At 59.9% G+C, this 18,535-nt stretch overlaps 1 protein-coding gene across 2 annotated transcripts in view; it reads right to left on the bottom strand.

Annotated features, from left to right (window-relative positions):
• ATP2B3 (ATPase plasma membrane Ca2+ transporting 3) overlaps positions 1-9,020 on the bottom strand; it is a 45,528-nt gene extending 36,508 nt beyond the window's left edge. For both annotated transcript variants that reach the window (XM_077769635.1, XM_077769636.1), the window contains exons 1-7: positions 8,813-9,020; positions 3,681-3,878; positions 3,318-3,575; positions 2,918-3,043; positions 2,152-2,288; positions 1,930-1,944; positions 1,531-1,540 (exon numbers count right to left, since the gene is read on the bottom strand). In XM_077769635.1, coding sequence (XP_077625761.1) covers positions 1,531-1,540; positions 1,930-1,944; positions 2,152-2,288; positions 2,918-3,043; positions 3,318-3,575; positions 3,681-3,878; positions 8,813-9,020 — 952 coding nt within the window. The remainder of the gene's footprint in view (positions 1-1,530; positions 1,541-1,929; positions 1,945-2,151; positions 2,289-2,917; positions 3,044-3,317; positions 3,576-3,680; positions 3,879-8,812) is intronic.
• Positions 9,021-18,535: the final 9,515 nt, after the last annotated feature.

The following is an 18,535-nucleotide window of genomic DNA, read 5'->3' as shown; positions in this document are numbered from 1 at the left end:
CCCGGCTGGGTGGTATGTAGGTTGTCCCTCTGTGAGAGTGGGGAGGTTCAGAGGTGAAGGAGACTTTTGGGGGGAGAGGAGACACCTGTAGACAACACGGTGACAATGCAGCACAATGAGGAGTCATTGCTGGAACTCTGGGGCTGTGGTGCGCCCAGAGAAGGGACAGACCCAGAGGACCTGGGCTTCAGAAGGGGCCAGGAAGGCCTCTGGAGGATGGAGGGACATGTGGGATCAGCACTACAGGAAGAGGAAATCAGAAGCCGAGGAGGGGGCGGAAGGGAAGGAGGGCACCTCAAGTAGAAGGGTGACCAGGAGTCAAGGCCAAAAGGCAAGAAACAGGTTGAAGGGCAGCAGGTGGCCTGGCAGCATGGGGCTGATAGACGGGGTTGAGACGCAACATGAGTAGGGACGGGGGCCAGGGTGGGGCACTGGCTTGGCCACGGCAGCAGCCGGGCCTTGGGCTCACACCTTGGCAGGGCCTGGAGCCTGGCCAGCTCTGCTCCTCTCCAGGGCTCCCTCAGGGTTCACCTCCTCCAGGAAGCCGGCTGGTGGAGGTGCCCCCTCTGACTCTTCAGTAGCTCAGCCTAGGGCAGCTGAAGTAGAGTGAGGGGCAGAGAAGCTAGAGCCGGGGAGGGGTCTGGGGGGACTGGTGGGGTTTTGTCCAGGTCAAAGAGGAGGGGCCCAAAACCAAGTCCTGAAGACCACCAACATTTCAGGGACCAGAGCTGGAGGGGGCGCGTCTGGGAAGGAGGGGGGAAGGGCACCGTGGCAACCAGCCATCACAGTGTTGATGGACGATCACCGGACCAAGTCAGCTAGGCTTCCCTGGAGAGAGGGGTGGGCACTCCAGCCCATCTGGATGAGGTCCAGGGCCCACCTGCCCACCCGCTCGCCTGCCTGTGGACCCCAGGGTGTTCACTGTGGACACAAACCGTGCTGAGCCCTGCAGGAAGACGAGGCTTGGTTCGGCAAAGGTAGGTGAGGGTCTGCTAGTGCTGGTTGGCTGCTGGGAGACAGGGCCCATGGAAGCTTCTAGGCCATAGCAGGTCGGCCATCTCCTCTCTCACTGCCTCTAGGAGCAGGGTAGTCTAGGGTTGGGGGCACTAGCACATCCTTCCTTGTGCCAACCTGTCCCCTTGTTGCTTGTTTTCCCGGTCTCAGGGCCCGGACTGCCGGAGGTAGGGCTGGTGACTGGCACCCCTCTGCCTCACTGCCCCTAGGGGCCCTGGCTACAGGCTCTCAGCACACGCTCTCTCCACATGTGCGCAGTTTCTTTGTACTTCTAGTGGACCTCAGTGAATTCTCTCAGAGGTGCACATCTAGAAAATTCTGCTCCTCATCTGGTTTGACTGCAGGAGCAGCCTGAGGGAAGACCCAGGTTAGAGCAAGGTGAGTCGTGACCTGGTGCAGGCCTGGATCAAAGAACTCAACAGGGTCCTGACTGGTGGGATTGGGACTCTGGGAGGGGGTTTGTGCTGAGGACCGTTCTGTGGCTTTGTCAGCCCTGTTCTGAGGACTGGAGGAGACCCTGGCCACGCTTGGGGCTTAGAGCAGTGGCGAGAGGAGGCAGCGGGATGGCTGTGCACCAGGGAGCTGGACTCTCAGAAGACATCTGTCCCTTGACACTGTTTTTCCCAGGGCCCCCACCCCTTCCCAGCTTCCTCTGGCCCTGGACATCCTCTGGGGAGTCCGGTACATTCCGCTTGGGAGCCCTTTACCTCTGGCTTTATGACTCACATTTCCCTGGGTGCCATGTGGGCAGGACCCTCAGCATCTTACCACAGGGGTTCAGCACACCCAAGGGTGGGCACAGGGTCCCCGATAGCACTCTCCCAGGCCAAGGTGGCTGGTGTCTGTCCGTCCAACCCCACTCCTCCCCAGGCAGGGCGGTCCCCCCACACTGCCCGAGGGAAGCTGTGGTTACACAGAACTGGGGGCCCCCTGACCTGCTGCCTCTGGGGCGAAGACCCCAGAAGCGGGTCCGCAAAAGGAATCAGAAGAGAGGGTATGGCCTCTCACCCCTGGGGGCTGGCTCTCCCTGCAGCAGGAGCTGGAGTGGGAATGAGGCTAGCGGAGGATGAAAGAAGAAAGCACGGGCTGCATAGAACGAGACCCAGCCCCTCACTGGTGCTGGGAACTGGAGTTCACCGGTTCCTTACCTTTCTTCTCCTTCTTCTCCTCTTCCTCTCCACCAGCTCCAAGCAAAGTAAAGATGATTCCTGTCTGGGAGTTGACACCAACAGCAGTCACCACCATTCTTCCAGAACCTTCCATGACATGGGTACCTGGGAACACAGAGGGACCAAGACAGATGTGCAGTGCTTGAGGGAGGCATGGCTGAACACCTACAAGTCCCCCCAGGAATACCAGAAGCATGAAGTTGGTGTTTGGAGGCCCCTGGAGGCTATGTCAACCCTAAGCCTAGAATGGAGCCTCATTCCTGGCTTGGAGGGGACCTGGAGGCCCCCACAAGAGCAGCTGTGTGCCCAGAAGCACAAGGGGAGGTCTTCACAGGGTCCACCCGGGGCCTCCAGCCTCTGTCCTGTTTCACACTGCATTTGCCACTGGGATAAATACTAGGCTAAGCCAAAACCTTCTGGAAAGGGAACATTGCCCCCTCCCCTCCAACTGGCTCTTCTTAAGTGTCTGGGTTGAGGAGGAGCACAGCACTGTGCTGGCCCAGAGCCAATCCCCACTTCTAGGAGCTTTCCTCAGGGTATCAGGGGCCCTTTGGGGGTGGAGGGGGGCAAACCTTCAGACTCCCCAGCCAGAAGGGCTACTCAGGAGCCCCATGATTGAGCGGGTGACTGGGCCAAATGGCTTCCAAGGGTCTTTGGAGCTGAATTGGTCCAGAGGGCAGCGCCAGCCTGCATTCTGGCCTCCCCACAGCTCGGCCAGTGCCCCAAGGCCTCACCTGAGAGCAGCATGGGGTCTTTGTCCGCTGATTTGCGCACATGGTCCGACTCGCCCGTCAGGGAGCTCTCATCGATCTTGAGGTCATTGCCTTGGATGAGCACGCCATCAGCAGGCAGCAGGTCTCCTAAGGCCAGCCAGGCAGCCAGAACCACATGCTGTGGGTCCAGGTAGTCTTCCTCCCTGCCGCCTCCCACCTGCCCCAGGAGGGGGCTCGAACCTACGGTGTGGGGCCTTCTCCCTTCAGCTTCAAGCTCATCCTTTCTGGAGAAGATCTGTACCTCCAGCCCTGTCATCCAGCCCTCAAATCTCCCCCCATCAAAGCCTGCCTCCTGGCGCTTCGTCTCCAGCCTGAGCTCCCCAGGCCCACNGTGGGTGAAGCCTGTGCCCGAAGCACTCACCATACTTGACCTGTGCGATGTCCCCCACCACCAGTGCGGCCACCGGAACCTGCAGCAGCTGGCCATCCCGGATCACTGAGAACCTCTGCTCCTGCTCGATGCGGCTCTGCAGGCCCCGGAACTGCCTCTCCTTGCTCCAGTCATTGAAGGCCGTGACCAGGACCACACAGGTGACCGACAACAGGATGGCGGCTCCCTCGATCCAGCCTGCCTCGGCCTCCCCTTCATCTTCGGCCCCGGCCGACACATTCCCACATGCTGCACTCGAGGACGGCAGGGAAGGGTGGGGTGGCAGGAGAGTCACGCTGTTGCCCCTCGGTCAGGTCCCAGTCCCTCCCTCCTGCCGGGTCCTCCCCTGCTCACCCTCGCTCTCCTCTCCAGGTGGTGCATAGAATGAAAGGCCCAGGGAGACGATGGCGGCTACCTCCAGGATGATTAGGGTCACATCCTGCAGGGCCTCCCACACCAGCTGCAGGAAGGTCTTGGGCTGCTTGGGAGGGATGAAGTTCTGCCCATAGATCTGCCTGCGCTTCTCCAAGTCATTGGCATTGTTGGCCAGGCCTGTGTGGTGCAGGGGTGGAGGGCAGGGACACAGAGGAAGAAGATGGGAAAGGCCAACCGCACGAGGCCCTGCCCCTTTCTCCCCTGCTCGCCCAGAGTGCCTGTCTTGCTCTCTCCTGAAAGCCCCTGGAAAGTGGGAACTGCTCCGGCCTGGCACCCCGAGCCTTTCTGCAAACCCCGAGGACATGTATGTGGGCTCTGGCATGCGATCACATGACACACATGCATGAGGAACGGCGGGGTCATCCTCCTGATATGCTCAGGGAGGTCTCTGGGCTACACTGGGTCCCCTCAGAGGGCAGACGGGAAGGACGGTGATAACAGCCAACCTGGGGGGTGGGCAGAGGGGACGCAGCTGGGCCAGGGATGGCCAAGTGTCACCTGGAGACAGGAGAAGAGAACAGCCAAGACTTTCCCAGGAGTGCAGGGCTTGGTACAAGACTGGGGTGGAGGGCACAGGAGTGGCAGCCCGCTCTCAGCCGGGCCCAGGGTAGTTGATCTCCTGTGGGCTGTGAGTGGGCCAAGGTGCTCATACAATCCCTCCAAGGTCCAGAGGAGGAAACTGAGGCCAGGGAGGGAAAGGGCCCTGCACCTATGAGTCTGAGCTCTTGCCAGCAGCCCGGGACTCCTTTGCTGCCCTGCGCACCTGACCCCTAGGTCAGGACGACGTGAACATCACAGATGCTAAGCCGTCAACAGGGGGACATGGCCAAACTGTGTGCGCAGGACACAGAGCCTTTGTCATCTGACGAGACCTGGAAGACAGTCGGCTCTAGCGGCCCAAATACATTGTCAGTTTTGCCCATACTTTTGAGCATGGGCGTGGCAGCGTGGCACTGTGGCACCGAGGAGGTACGTGGTGCCCCCAGCCCTGAACTCTCATGGCCATCATCTGGAGACAGCTGCCTCCTTCCTAATGCTCTCCCTAGACCCCACTGCAGTGCCAACCTCGAGCTCTGAGCTGGGGGTCGCGGTGAAGGGCAGGGATGGGACGTGGACTCCCTGCCTTGCCCACGCCCCCACCCACTGCCTCCTCTGGGGCTGCACACATGGCAGTTCGTGAACGTCTCTAAGGCTAATGGGATTGTCAGTGATTCATGCTGATGCCACAGTGTCCCCAGGCCACCAGGCAGAGGACAAGGAGAGTGAAAGGGCAAGAAGCCAGTCTCTGTGGGGACCCCTTGTGGCCAGAGCTGATGAAACATGGTGAAGGAAGGCGGAGAGGCTGAGGGGCCTGACCCACACTTCTAGAGCCCTAGAAGGTCCCCTCCACATCCCAGGCACTCTAGTGTGTTGGGGCTGGGATGAAGGGGTCAGAATTCACATCCACCAAGGGGCGAGCTCTGGCATTCAGAAGCTGGGCCCTTACCTTACTTCTCATTCTTGGGACAATCCACTTCCAACCCAGGCCTGCGCCAAGCCCTCTGGGTCTCTGCCTCTACAGCATGAGTCCCCTCAGGCCCATGCCTGAAGCTACCAGAAGTCTCCATGTGGAAATGACATCCAGGCCACCTCCTCCCAAGGCCAGACATCCACTTGGCCACCTTCCCCTGAGGCAGGCAGACGGGATGCAGTCCTCTGGCCCCGCCCTCATCCCTCAGGATGCTGTTTCCTTCTAGGCCTGTCCCCCAAGTGGTCAGCTCCACACTGACACCTAGTGGACAGACACTGGATCGCAGCTCCCAGTCATGAGGAGTTGCAACTCCCTTGGCTCCTGATGGGGGGCAGGGAACCACCAGCAGGGTAGATGGGGAGGGGCTCCCCAGCCTATGGCGGTGATCTCAGCTGGCTCGGGAAGGCACATAGGACCTGGCCCCCAGGCGACTTGGTAACAAGGAAGTGTTAAGTGGGGTGCAGAAGGAGTTGGGAGGAAGGAAGGTGGGTGTCCACTAGGCAGCGAAATAGGGCTTCTGGGGAGGGGCAGGGTGGGGCCCCCCAGAGGCGGAAGGCCTGACAAGGGCGAAAGCCCACAGCCGGCGCAGCCTGGGCACATGCCCGCACCTAGCGGAGCTGGGGCTGCCCCTGCCCTTCTCCCCAGGCCTCATGGTGCCTGGGTCCTGCCGGGGGCTCGAGTTTCTGAAGGCTGCACTTTTCCACCTGGGTGTCTGGGAGAAGCTCAGGACCTCAGCTCCTAGGGGCCGGGGTCCTAGCCGAGGGCTTGTGACCCACTTCTAACTGAGGCCTGTGTCTTTAAGCTACAGGAGATGAAAAGTGAGGTCAGTACTAGGGAGGTGCTTGAACCCCCGTTCTCCCAGGTACCCAGAATTTCCACTGTGCCTGCCTTGAGGAAGGGCACTGATCTGGAGACCCTCAGGAGAGAGTCCATGGGCCCCGCCCCTGTGCCACCATTAAGTCTGCCTCCTGCCTGCCTCACCCCACACACCAGCTCGTCCCCAAGGGAAGCCAGGCTCTTGGGGCCCCTCCACAGGAGTGAGCTGCCTCCATTCCTCCCTTCCCACTGTCAGCCTGTGCCTTGGCCTTGGGTTGCCCTTGATACTCTAGCAATGCTTCTCTCTCCCTTGCCCTACAGCAGCCCAAGACCGTGGCCTTTCTGTTGGGCTTGGGGGTCCCAACAGCTGCTCAGGTACTCATGTGGGGGCCAGAAGGTTGCTTCAAGCATGTGCCCGATCAGCGGGCCCCCAACAGCGGCCCAAGTCCAGGTGCTGGGGCAGGGGCAGACAGGTTGGCATGGACACAGATGAGCGCCCTGCCCAGAGCAGAGGCCAGATGCCATCAGAATTGGATTAGGACCACATTGTGCAGCCCTTGGACAATCCGCCTTCTCCTTTCCATGACTGCTGGTAAAGGCCAGACAGGGGAAGGGCTGGGGCCCAGGTCACCCTGGTGGGCTTACCACTGAGCTTGGCCCAAGACTCGGGTTCCCTGGTTTCTGGAATCCTCTTGGAGAGCTACAAAGCCTGAGCCCATTGATGTGCTTATTGCCGGGAACAAACAAAATCTCCCCCACCCCCCAGTACACCATGCACCTCCCCACATTCCCCACCCTTCCTTCCGAAAGCACCCACCTGCCAGCACACCTTGCCAGGGGATTGATGCGGGGCCCAGGGTGCGCCTAAGCCAGCCCCTCCCAAAGCTCAGGCCACTGTATCCGGGCAGGCGTGGGGACGTCTGGGTGAGCACTCCGGGGCCAGATTGGCAGGTGTGCTGGGGGCCAGGGCCCCTGGGCTTGGAGTGGGGAGGGGTAGTCCTTGCACTGCTCATTCTTCAGGTTGCAAGTCGGGCCTGGCCGGCTCCCTCTGTTGCAGCCTGGACACCCACCTGGGCACTTGCCCTTCTCCATGCCCGCCCCTCCACAGGCACTGGGCAAGCTCCAGAGCTGCTGTGGCAGAATCAGGCAGGTTCCCAGGGGCCTTGACATTTTAAATATTTAACAAGGCCTGACAGGCAGAGGAAAGAGCTGCCAGCTGAAGCCCATCTGCTTCCTTTTATCTGGAAGAGGCCAGAGCCNAAATGGCCCTCCACCCCAGCCTCCCCCCAACCCCAAATCCTGGGGGGGGGGCAAGGAGGAGGGGAGGAGAGAGAGATCCCTCTGGCCCCGAGCCAAGCCATCTGCCCTGATAACACAACACACCAGGCTGGGGCCCTTTAGAGCACAAAACAAGAGAGACCCAGGTGGCCCTGGGAAGGCCACTTCGGCTTGGAGTTCCTGACCTGGTTGGGTGGGCACCCTCTCACCCGGCCCTTGGGCCCATCTCCTCCTGGGTGGCCCTTGTCTATTCCCAGCTCCAGCCTGTATGCCGTCCCCAGACAGATGGGGCCAGGGAGCAGCAGACAAAGGTGACGGCCAGAGCCTGGGTAGATGAAGGTGTGGCAGCTGAGACAGGAGCTGACGCGATCAATCAGCGCTGGCTGAGAACAGGCCTGGCACTGGGTTGGGACAGCCCTAGCAGCCCTGCCAGGGAGGTGCCGGCTAGGCCAGAAAACACTCCGACTCCCGGAGCCTGGCTCCTGGTGGCCCCCACCTCCCAGCAGACCCAGCAGGCAGGAATGGGTAAGGCTGGTGCAGGGTAGGGCACAGTTTTGCCTGCAGTGCAGGGGGAAAGGGCTACAGGGCAGAGGCAGGGACCCAAGATGGCGGTCAGGCCTCTACCTCTAGAACCTTCTAGGTAACGTTCCTCAGCCTTCCTAAAGGCTCCGGGCAGCAGATCTCCTCAGATCTCTACTGCATGAGGCTCACACCTCTTTGGCAGGTGAGAATTCTACTGCCGAGCCACCCATGCACCAGGCTTGCTTCTTTGCTTCTTTGGGAAAGCCTGTGGCCAGTGGCACCGCCACCCAGCACTCTGCTCCCCCTTTCCAGAGAGAGAGCCCCCTGCAACCCAAGGCCTCAGAGGGCCTGCACCCTCGTATTGCTGTGCCCCTTAACTGGACACAGGGCTGGGCACAAGGCCTGGAACACACAGGCAGGGGCCCAGCCTTCCTCCTCCTCTGGGCATGGGAGACTGTCTGATGTGTTGCCCAGAAGAGCTTCTGGGCTTTCAGTTTGGGGCCCAGCCCGTGTGTGCATGCTGACACCGTGCTATCTTCTTCCTTCCCCTTCTCTGTTGCTCGATTTCTATTTAATCTAAAGACGCGAGAGCAAGGAGCTACTGATTATGGAGGGGGTCAGGCCACAGCTCCCGGAGGACCCCAGGTTACCCGAGAGGATGACCCCGCTCACCCCCCTACAGGGCATCTCCTGCTTGGCGGTGGCGGTAGGTGGGGGATGGCTACCGGGGGAGGGCACAGGCAGGGTCACCGGTGCCTCTAGCAGGCTGGGGCAGTAGTACTGCCCAGCCCTTGGCCAGGCCTGCCCCGGGGGTACGGGACATCATCAGGATGCCCCTTGAAGACTGGGGGGAGTGTCGGGGGCCTGTGACCCTACGTCCCTGGCACACTCGCGGCCTGCACTGGGGCTCTGCTGGGAGCCTTACCCTCTGTGGGCGAGGTCTTCAGCCTCCTGCAAAGCCCACTGACGTCCCCGTAGGCTTCCTGGACCTTCTGCAGCGCCTCAGCCCCTCGGAGCTCCATGAGGGAACGCAACTCGGCCAGCGTGCACCCAAAGCCGCCTGCATGGGGGGCCTCCCGCTGCTGCTGGGGCTTGGGGTGAAACTCGATGGAACTGTTGGCCATGTCGCCCATCCTGCCTGTCGTGCCGGGAAAACAGGGTGCCCGACCTCTTCACAGGTGCAGCCTCAGCTAGGGGCAGGCACCCGAGGTCCCAGTGCCTGGGTGAGGTGCGGTGGAGGGAGCTGCGGCGGGGCAGTGGCTGAGCACGGACACCTGGGGAGAGGTGAGAAGAAGCCAGGGGCGAAGTTGAGACAAAACTGAGGTCCACTCTTCCAGAACGTTCTCCGCAAATCTGCACTCAGTCCGAGCCATGACTTGCTGATTGCAAAATTTACCTCCTAGGCTCGGTCAGTGGCCCTCATGCCCTGGCAGGCCCAGCTGCCAGGCCGTCCCCTGGTCCTGCCCAGCCCGAGTACCCGAGGCAGGAGGACTTGACTAGGTGGGGGAGGAGGAAGCGTTAGGGTCTCCTGGAAGGGGCCTGCTGCCGCGAGCAGCACCCCGGCTGTGATACGGAGGCTCTAACTGCCTCCCAAATCCATCTGGGAGCCCACACTGAAGCAGGGCTGATGTATTGGGGTTGGTTAGTGGCATGGGAGGGTGGGTTATCGGTGTGGCAATTCTCTCACGTCTGTGCCCCAGCTTGGGTGCAACCCTGTCCACTCTGTCACGATCCCTGCTGTCGCCTGATCACTGCGCGCCCAGTGTGGTGGGCGTGCTATAAATGCCCTGCGGCGGCGGCAGCGGTGGTCTCCGCAGCTCACGGTTTCAGGCTTGGGGCTGCACGGGGGTCCAGGGAGCAGGACAAGCCATGGACGGGGCCAGCTGGGAGCCAGGTCAAGGCTTAGTGTGCAGGGTGTCTCTGCTGCCCTGAGGGGCTGGGGCAAGGAAGGGGGGTGGCCTGGAGGGAGGGGGCAAGGAGGGAGAGGGAGGGAAGGACGGGGAAGAAGGGGGTAAAGGGAATAGAAGGGGAGAAGTGGAGGAGAGGGCACATAGGAGAAAGTGGACAGCAGCCACAGGTCACAGGTGACTTCCCCATTGGCCTGCCCACAGCACGGTGCCGTCCGCTCACCCCCACACCCTTCTGCCCTCCAAGCGATGAATTAAGGAGTGTCCACAGCGCACACACACATGCTGGGAGCATGAGTGCAAGCATCCCCACAAGATTAAACTCCCAGGATTAAACTAGTGTCAGTGAACATGGCCTTGGCTATCACGGTAGCGAAGAGGCCTCCCGATAGCATGGCTCAGTTGGGCCCAATCCTTCGTCTTTGGGGAGGTTGCTGGCTCCGAAGAATCCTCTGGGAAGCAGAACTTGGTTACAAATCCAGGTTCCTGATCTAGAACCGCCCATGGAAATACAATGGCCCAGAGTCTATGGCCTCTGCTCTCAGGAGAGGTCCCACCTGTTACTAAGAGCCCAGCGGACAGCAGAAGCTGGGGGCAGTACAGCCCTCAGGGGACAAGACCAGGGTCTCTGGGAGAAAAGAGCCACTCCCCATGCCTACAGCCCCCAGGAGGCTCAGGGCATGTGGGGGTCTTAGTTCCTCTGGACGCTTGACCTTGCGACATCCAGAAAAGGTGCATATACCTAGGGCAGCCCCACCCATGAGACCTGGGACACAGAAAGGCACTTCAAATAATGCCCATCCAAAATGATCCATGTTTTGTAAGTTTGGGCACCTAAGTGTTAATCCTCTAGACGCTTTCCACATGGAGCAGCCTTCGGTGCCGGAAGATGTGGGAACAAAATGGCAGACACGAGAACGCGCTGTCCTTTCCACTCCCACGCATCTTCCCACTGCCTGTCCTTCCACTTTGTCATCTACTATATGCCTGCACTGGCCATCCGTGCTGGGGACACAGAGGTGACAGCACTGAGTGCGTTCTTGTGCTCTCTGGCTTGGAGATGAGTTCTCAGCAGGTGGCAGAGTGATGGACAAAATGGTTTCTGCTGGGGGTGGGGGCAGGGAAGGCCTCGTGGCAGGGGCACATTTGTGAAAAGACCAGAACGAGGGGGAGGAGTGAGCCATTCTTCTGAACGGAAGGACGTTCTGATCCTACGGAGAAGGCCGGTAACGGGCCAGGCTGGCAGGGGAGAGCGGCAGCAGATCCCATGGGGCCACAAAGGACGTGGGCCGTCACCAAGCAGGAGGCTGCTGGGTGACGACAGGCCGGAAGGGCAGAAGCCAGGAGATGAGGGAGGGGCTGCAGTCAGTCGGTAGGTCATTCTGCACGTGAGGGTAAGGGCGGAGGCAACACAGGTGACCCTGGGCTCCGGGGCTGTGTGGAGCAGCGGGGCACCCAGAACCTCACGCAAGCGAAGCTTCCATTTCTATGGCGCGTGAGGCTCCTCCTGCGGTGCTCTGTGAATGGAGGGTGGGGGCCCTCGGGATCACCGTCCTGTTCCCCAGCTCGGGAAACACGCTTGGCCAGATCAAGCGGGAGACCTGCCTATCCCGACCGCAGGCCATCGCAGGAGCCAGTGGAGGCAGCGCTGGCAACTTTGACCTCTCTAGATGGCCTTGAGTATTGCCCCACCCCTGCCTTTGCCCTTCCGGATTCCATCCTCAGTCCAGACTGTTGCTCAGTGCCCCTGCTGGGTACCCCTTCTCCCCTCTTTTCCCGGACCCCGAGTGCCACTACCACGCCTCTGCCTTCTCAGATACGGGGCGACTTGGGTGAAACTCGCGGCATTGGACCCTGTGGCCCCAGCTCCCTGGCCTGTTGGCCGCTGGCCAGGAGGGACGGGGCGGGTTCGCGCGCGGAGACCCAGAGCCCTCCGTGAGTAGGTCCTAGCACACTGGGCTGCTGAAAGAAGACCAGCCAATGGGCTGTATGAGTCCCTGAGGTGGGTGGCGGGGAGTCCGCTGTCCCTGCGCACAGCACCGCGCCCCGTCAGCTCTGCCAGGTAGGCGCGTCCCCCCAGGCCGAGGGCCTGTGGGCTCTGATGCCCCTGCCACGCAGGCCACCGGCATCCCAGACCTGGCACCTAGGTCCTGGAGGCTGCCCACGTGCCTGTGTGGCCCCCACTGAGCTGCCTCAGGGCTCAACGGGGGCTCTTTCTAAAAGGGAAGTCAGAGGAATGGTTTTGTTCCTTTGGAACCCTTTAATCTTTCTGGCATCTAGACCCTTTTGGAGAAGGCTCAGCTAGAAGGTGCTCAGCCCCACCTGTACGGCACCGGAGGGCTCCTAGGGGGACAGAGTGAATGGTCCATAGCTGGGTGGGCTCTGAGGCAGATGCTGGGAGACGGCAGCTCATGCNCCTCCCCCACCCACTCCCTGCAAACAGGGTTCACGGAAGGTGAGCTCCATCTTCGCCTCCTGCTCCCTACTCTGCTCCCAAGCGTGGCCCTGCCCTCGACTGAGCAACAGCCGTGGCCCAGACAGTCACACAGGGTCCTTGAGCTCCTCCTAATTGGTGTGCTGTCATCACTGCGGCCTCCTGTGCCTGTGGTGACTCATGGTAAGGTTGCCGGGCAGGGAGGCGAGGCCTGACCTTCTGTGGGACGCAGAGCACTCCCGCCCTCACCACCGCCTCTAAGCTGGCCCTGCCGCTCCCCTGCACTTCAGTGTCCCCTGGCACCCTGCCTGCAGCCGGGGCCTGCTCCCTCTCCCTCACCCCCCTCCGAGCAGGCCCCATGTCGCTGTCTACCACCTCACATGTTTCCCTCCAGCGGGGCAGCCTGTCACCACCCGGCCCTGGGTCACCACTCTCCCTGGTTCAGGTGCTGCCCCTCTCTGTCTCCCAGCTGTACTGGCCTCTAGAAAGCCACACACCCGGCTTCAATACCCCCCCTGCTCCCATCGAGCAAAAAGCCGGCTCCTCTCCTGCCCCCGCCTGTGCCCCACACCCTGTTACCCGCGTCAGCGCTCACCTGGCCACGCGGCAGGCAGAGCCTCGCCGGCTCCAAGTACTCCATATGCGCCCTGCCCCGCACAGCCTGCTGTCCCCTCTCCACCTGATGACCTCTGACGAATTTGAGTGGCAATTCAAGTGGAACATTCTCCAGAAAGTCTGTGCCAGAATTGATCGCTGCTGAGTCTATAATCCGCCGACTGTTCCTATTGCTCTCTGCTTGGCATGGCAGCAGCCTGCGCGCGCTTCTCTCTTGCTCTCGGGGGTGAAAGCTTTTTGAGATGTGTGGTTATGGAGTTGGCAGGAAGTCCATTGAATGGTCAGCCCTGGCTGGGGACGGGGACCCGGAGGAGAGGGCGAACAGGGGCCTGACTGGCCAAAGACCAGGGAGTCTGTCTGGCGGGGGAGTGGATCGCCTTCGTGGAGAGCATGAGAGTGGGCACAGGGATGTGGGGCAGGGACGCCATGACCCCCAGCAGGCCACTCTCAGTGTGCCCGGGGCCTCCACACAGCTCTAGAGAGCCCCTCAAGTCAAACACCGTGCTGGTGCTAACCTTCCTTAGTCTTCATTAACTCTATAGGTCAGACAGGAACTATCAGTTAAATCAGTCTGTCTTGAGTGACTGTTGACTGCTGTGGAGAGCAAATGGCATATACTCTTGCTTTCTCTGGGTCTTCTGTGAGCTTGGGCAATTGCCTCCCTCATTCTTAATAAGGACAGCAGCCATCACTGAAATGGCCAAGAACAGAAGTGACCAGGCCTATCAGTTCTGCAGGCCTGACAGAGGCTTTCCGGCCCGGGCTAGCTGCCTAGAACAGTTTGTAGGCACTAAAAGTGCAGGAAATGTACCAGTTTGGTAGTTTTTCATCTTCCAGACCTTAATTGGCTTAATTGAATTGCAAACCTTCACAGGGACGGACTCACACCTTCCGATATTTGCTCCGTCGTGGCAGCAGTTGGCCGGCACGGCGCAATGGCGAGAGTAGAGATCGGTAGTGGGTCCCCTTGCTCTGTGACTTTCAACAGGCTGCTCCCTCAGGGTGTTGCCAGAGCACTGCAGGAGACTGCCCAAGTTCAGACCTGTCACCCAGCTGTGTTTGCAGCCTTCCCTCCAGTGTGGCCTGATGCCTCCTGTCCGTGGGCCCACTGACTCACGTCCACCCAACCAGAAACCCAGGGCTCCTCGTACCCTCTGTGCCTGCCCTTCCCGGCCACTTCTAATCAGGTTTTAGGGGATCTCCCAGCACCTCTGGCGTAATCTGTCTGAATCCCCCATTTCGCTTCCTCGACCTCCTCCCCTCAGGCCCCGGGCAGCTGACCACCCTCCAGGAAGGTAGGAGCTTCCTGAATGAGGTGGGAGCACCTCTGTTCCCAAGCTCACTTCTCTCAGGACCCTACTCCAGATGCTCTCCTCATTGTACCTCATAAACAAGGGGCAAGGACACATCTCTCCATTTCACAGATGCAGAAACTGAGGCTCAGAAGAGTCAATGATCCCAAACCTCTTCGATCTGCCTTCCATGTTTCTCAGGAGACTCATGACACCTGAAGCAGCTCAGCCCCTTGGCGGTTGCTCCGGGGTGCCCGGTCCCACGCTCTACAAGCCTGCCTACTCCATGTGGGCTGCCTGCCATCACCTTCGCAGAGGGGACAAGGAACAGAGGGTGAAAGCCTACAAGGCAGAGGTCACACTCAATTGTGGGCTGCAGCCACTAGGCGTTATCTCCAGTCTGTGCTTCCTGTGTGTGTCTGAGTGGGCACGTGTCCCTGGGCTCATGAGGGGGCATTTGCTGCCAGGTAGTGCTCCCCATCCCCACCCCAGGATGGACGGAGCCTGGCCGCAAGCACCAACTAGAAGCCAGGAAGTCCCAGGTCCCTGCATCACTCCCAAGTCACTGTGCCCTCAGCCCTGCGGTCAGTAAACTAGGGACAAGAACATTCCCCCGTGCTTGCCCGAGGCGAGAAAGGAGCAGAATCCAGCACAGCCAGATCCTGTCTGAGGCAGGGTCAGAGGGCAAAAGATGTGGGCCCGAGGGCCCACCCAGGCACATGCCCTCCTCCACCTCCCTCCTTGACACACACTGGCCGTCGGCATCTCCCGACAGACCCACCGCCGGAAGGACCTATGGCTCAGCAGTGTGACTCACTGTGGGGATTCCTTTAGAAAAGTGTCCCCTCCTCTCTCTGCCTCCAGGCACTTGGAACTCAGGCCAGGCCATGGAAACCCAGAGAAGGGCCCAAGACCCCAGAGACTGGCCCAGGCCTCCCTCACACCTGCAGATGTGGGGTGTGGCCAGCTGAGAGCACGTGGGGAGTGGGCGCAGGGGCCCTCCGGAAACCCCTCCGGCAGAGCCCTGCCCTCTCCTGGGCCTGGTTTTCATCCCAGGCAGGTGAACACGTGGCCGGACAGCCCTTTAACCCTTGACTTCTCATGCCACCCCCGCCTTTGCCGGGCTCTCTCCCGACTGGCCGGCCTCTGTCCCTCCCCTCTGCTGGACACACCTTGGCTTGCCACCTGGCAGCGGAAAAGAGGGCTCCAGGACGAGGCCTGCATTCAGCTGGGGAGGGAGGGAGCAGGCTTGAAGGGGGGAGCTGAGGCAGAGAACAGCCTCATTAATATTTCAGAGGCGCCGTCACTGCAGCTCCTGGGCCCTCACAGCTCTACCACTTGTGCTAGTGGAAGGAGGAGGATGGGAAGAAAGAAGGAAATAAAACAGAGAAAACAGATTTAAAGGGACCGTCCCCCCTCCATTCCTTCCTCCCCCTTGTTCCTGGTACAATCTGTGCACATGTCAAGCAGCCTCACAGGGAACAGCTTTGGGCAGAAACAATAACAGCAGAAAAGGGCCAGCCACTCCATGGCATCCTCTCCGCAAACTGACGCACATGGCCGTCCACAGGCACGTCTGCCCCTGCAGGGCCGCCCCTAAGGAGGGACTGCTGTGCGGCAGCCGGGCCACTAGGGCCACCTCAGGGACCCACTGGGGGCTGCCAGCAGGGGCAAAAGATGCTTCCCATCCAGCGCCTGGTCCAGACTCAAAGGACTGTCTGAGACCAGCAGAAAGACAGATAGATGCACAGACTCCAAGCACTGCTGATTATAGCCTGGCGAAGGAGGGTTCTGGAACCCAGAGAAACACAAGTCTGGATTCCTGGAGGCGGCAGGGACCCGGGGTTTACCTGACTCAGCCCCTGCCTATGGGTGGGTGAACATCTATAGTACCCCTTGCTCACTGATGGCACAGTGCTTTAATCTAGAGCAGTGCATGCCAGACCCGGAGGGCCCCCTTTCCATCAGGGGGGTTAAAAACGCACAGTCCCAGCCGCAGCTCCATAGTCAAAAGGGGGTGGCGCTGGGACTCCGTAAAGCCCTCTGCCTGGGGATCCCAGGCCTCAGCCCCACAGTTGCCTGCTTTCAGGCGCTCCCGGGAGCATCCAGAATTGCCCAGTGAAAACAAGCCCCAACAGCCAACGTGAAGTGGTGCACCTGCTACGGAAAACAGTAGAGCAGCCCCTCAAAAACGTTACACGCACAATTACCACACCTGGGCCTAAAAGAGCTGGAAGCAGGGTCTCTAAGAGATTGGCACACCCGTGTTCGATGCAGCAGGATTCCCAGCATGTACAAGCGACTCCAAGGACCCATCGAGGGACGAATGGATCAGCAAAATGTGGTCTGTGCACCAAATGCAATGTTATTCAGCCTTGAAAGGGAAGGAGGGGCAGACAGACACCAGCTACAACGTGGACGAGCCTCGGACACACCGCTGAGTGAAAGAAGCCAGACACGGAAGGACAGACCCCGGCGGATTCCATGCCTACGTGGTGCCGGGAGGAGTCCGATTCATAGAGACNCGGGAGGCAGGATGGTGGGGCGGGGCTGGGGGAGGGGAGGCAGAGGGAGAGTTAGTGTCCAATGGGGACAGAGTGTCACTTTGGGAAGATGGAAAAGTTCTGGCGATGGACGGTGGGGAGAGCTGCACAGCAAAGTAAATATACTTAATGCCACGGAGCTATGCACTTAAAAATAGTGGACACGGTAAATTTGACGTTACGAGTATTTCACCACAATTGAAAACCCAGACGGGTCTTGCCACCCCTCTCGCACTGTGTCCAGTGGTTGCAGGAATCCACCTGCCTTGACTGGCGGTGAGCCCATGACTCTGCCTTTTCCGTGGCAGAAGCCCAGAGGGGCTGGGGAGCTGGGCTTCCTGGAGGCCATTGCCTCCGCCCTTGCCCTTCTACCTGGGGGAAGTGTGCCTGTGCTCCCTACGTGTCCCCCACATGCTAGCATGCATTTCCTCAGAGGTGCTGACCCCACCCTGCCCTCAGAGGGCACCAGAAGGGATGGACTCCTGGTCTGCATTCTGTTGTCCTCAAGGGACGCTTGGGGAAGGCCTGGTCTCCAGGTCTGCATTCCGTTGGCTTTAGGAAGTGCTACGGACCCCTGGGAGGTTGTGGCAGAGACTTGCTAGACATTCCCTGATTTCTGTTCCTCTTTTCCAACGTCATATTTTAATTTTTAACCAGGCATCTTGTCACCCAGGAAGATGACTACATTCCAACTCCAGCACAGCTACACATGACCATGTGACTATGTCTTGGCCAATGGGATTCAAGTAAAAGGGACAGGGCCACACCTTACTCTTGGACTACATTTGGGACAGCACATGAGACAAATGGGGGATAGAGCCGACTTCAGGGTTGTGTCCCTAAAGGGAAGGAACGTCGCGATCTGCCTGCTTCCCCCATGTCTTCCCGAAGTCTCCATGACCTGACAAAGGCCCACACTTCCATGTGCTCCCTGGGACATTTGATGACCTGGAGCCGGCTCCCTTTCACCTGTCCTAGCCGAAGCCGAAGCCAGAGCCGTGAGAGTACTGAAGAGAGACAGAGCGGCAGTCTGGTCACAGGCAATGCCAAGCACCTGGGCTGTGTGAAACACTCCTCTCCATGCTTTACGCATTTGCTCGGTGCTACAAGCCTCTAAGCCTCTAAGTGATTATGTCCACATTACAGCTGAGGCTGCTGAGGCACAGAGAGGTTGCAGAGCTCACTGAAGGTCACACAGCCAGCAAGGAGCAGAGGCCAATGTAAACTCAAGTGGTCTGGCTCCAGAGAATTCTACATTGCTCCTCTGCCAAGTGACTGCCCAGGAAACCCCAGGAAAGCAATGAACACATGATTAAAGCCAATTAAAGGAGTTCAACAAAGTGGCTAGACAGGCAATGTGTCCCCATAAACCTCAGGGCTTGGGAGTGCAGTGCAGCCTGGCCGTATGAGTCAGCCTAAGTCCCTCAACCTCTCTGGGTGTCCATTTTTGAATCTGGGAAATGGATCACTGCTCCTCCTGGCTGAGGACAGGGTGCCACCATGCCCACGTACCTAACAAGGTCACCAGGGTGCCTTCATTCCTGGAGGGTTTCTTGGTGCCCCTCAGACCTCCATCAGGGAGCTAAGGAAGGGAATGCCCCTTGTTGAGTCATCCATCTGCCACACGCACCTGCCCTCCATCTGCCCTGAGACCCTGAGCTCTCTCTGGGCGCATCTGGACCCCAGGATTCATAGGTCAGAACCAGGCTCCATCAGTGAGGCCAGAACATTCCACTTGGTCAGACTGCATGCAATGCTCGGAGGCTTCCTCATTTCTGGGGCCTTCCTCAAGCTGACCAGGGCCACAAATGTCTCCTGGAGAGTGCTAGGCCCTGTGGGGACAGCTGGCTCCACTGG

Source organism: Crocuta crocuta, unplaced genomic scaffold (assembly GCF_008692635.1).
Source record: "Crocuta crocuta isolate KB4526 unplaced genomic scaffold, BGI_CrCroc_1.0 scaffold978, whole genome shotgun sequence".
NCBI classification, from domain to species: Eukaryota; Metazoa; Chordata; class Mammalia; order Carnivora; family Hyaenidae; genus Crocuta; species Crocuta crocuta.
The sequence above is the reverse complement of the archived record's forward strand: the minus strand, read 5'-3'. Positions and strand labels throughout refer to the sequence as shown.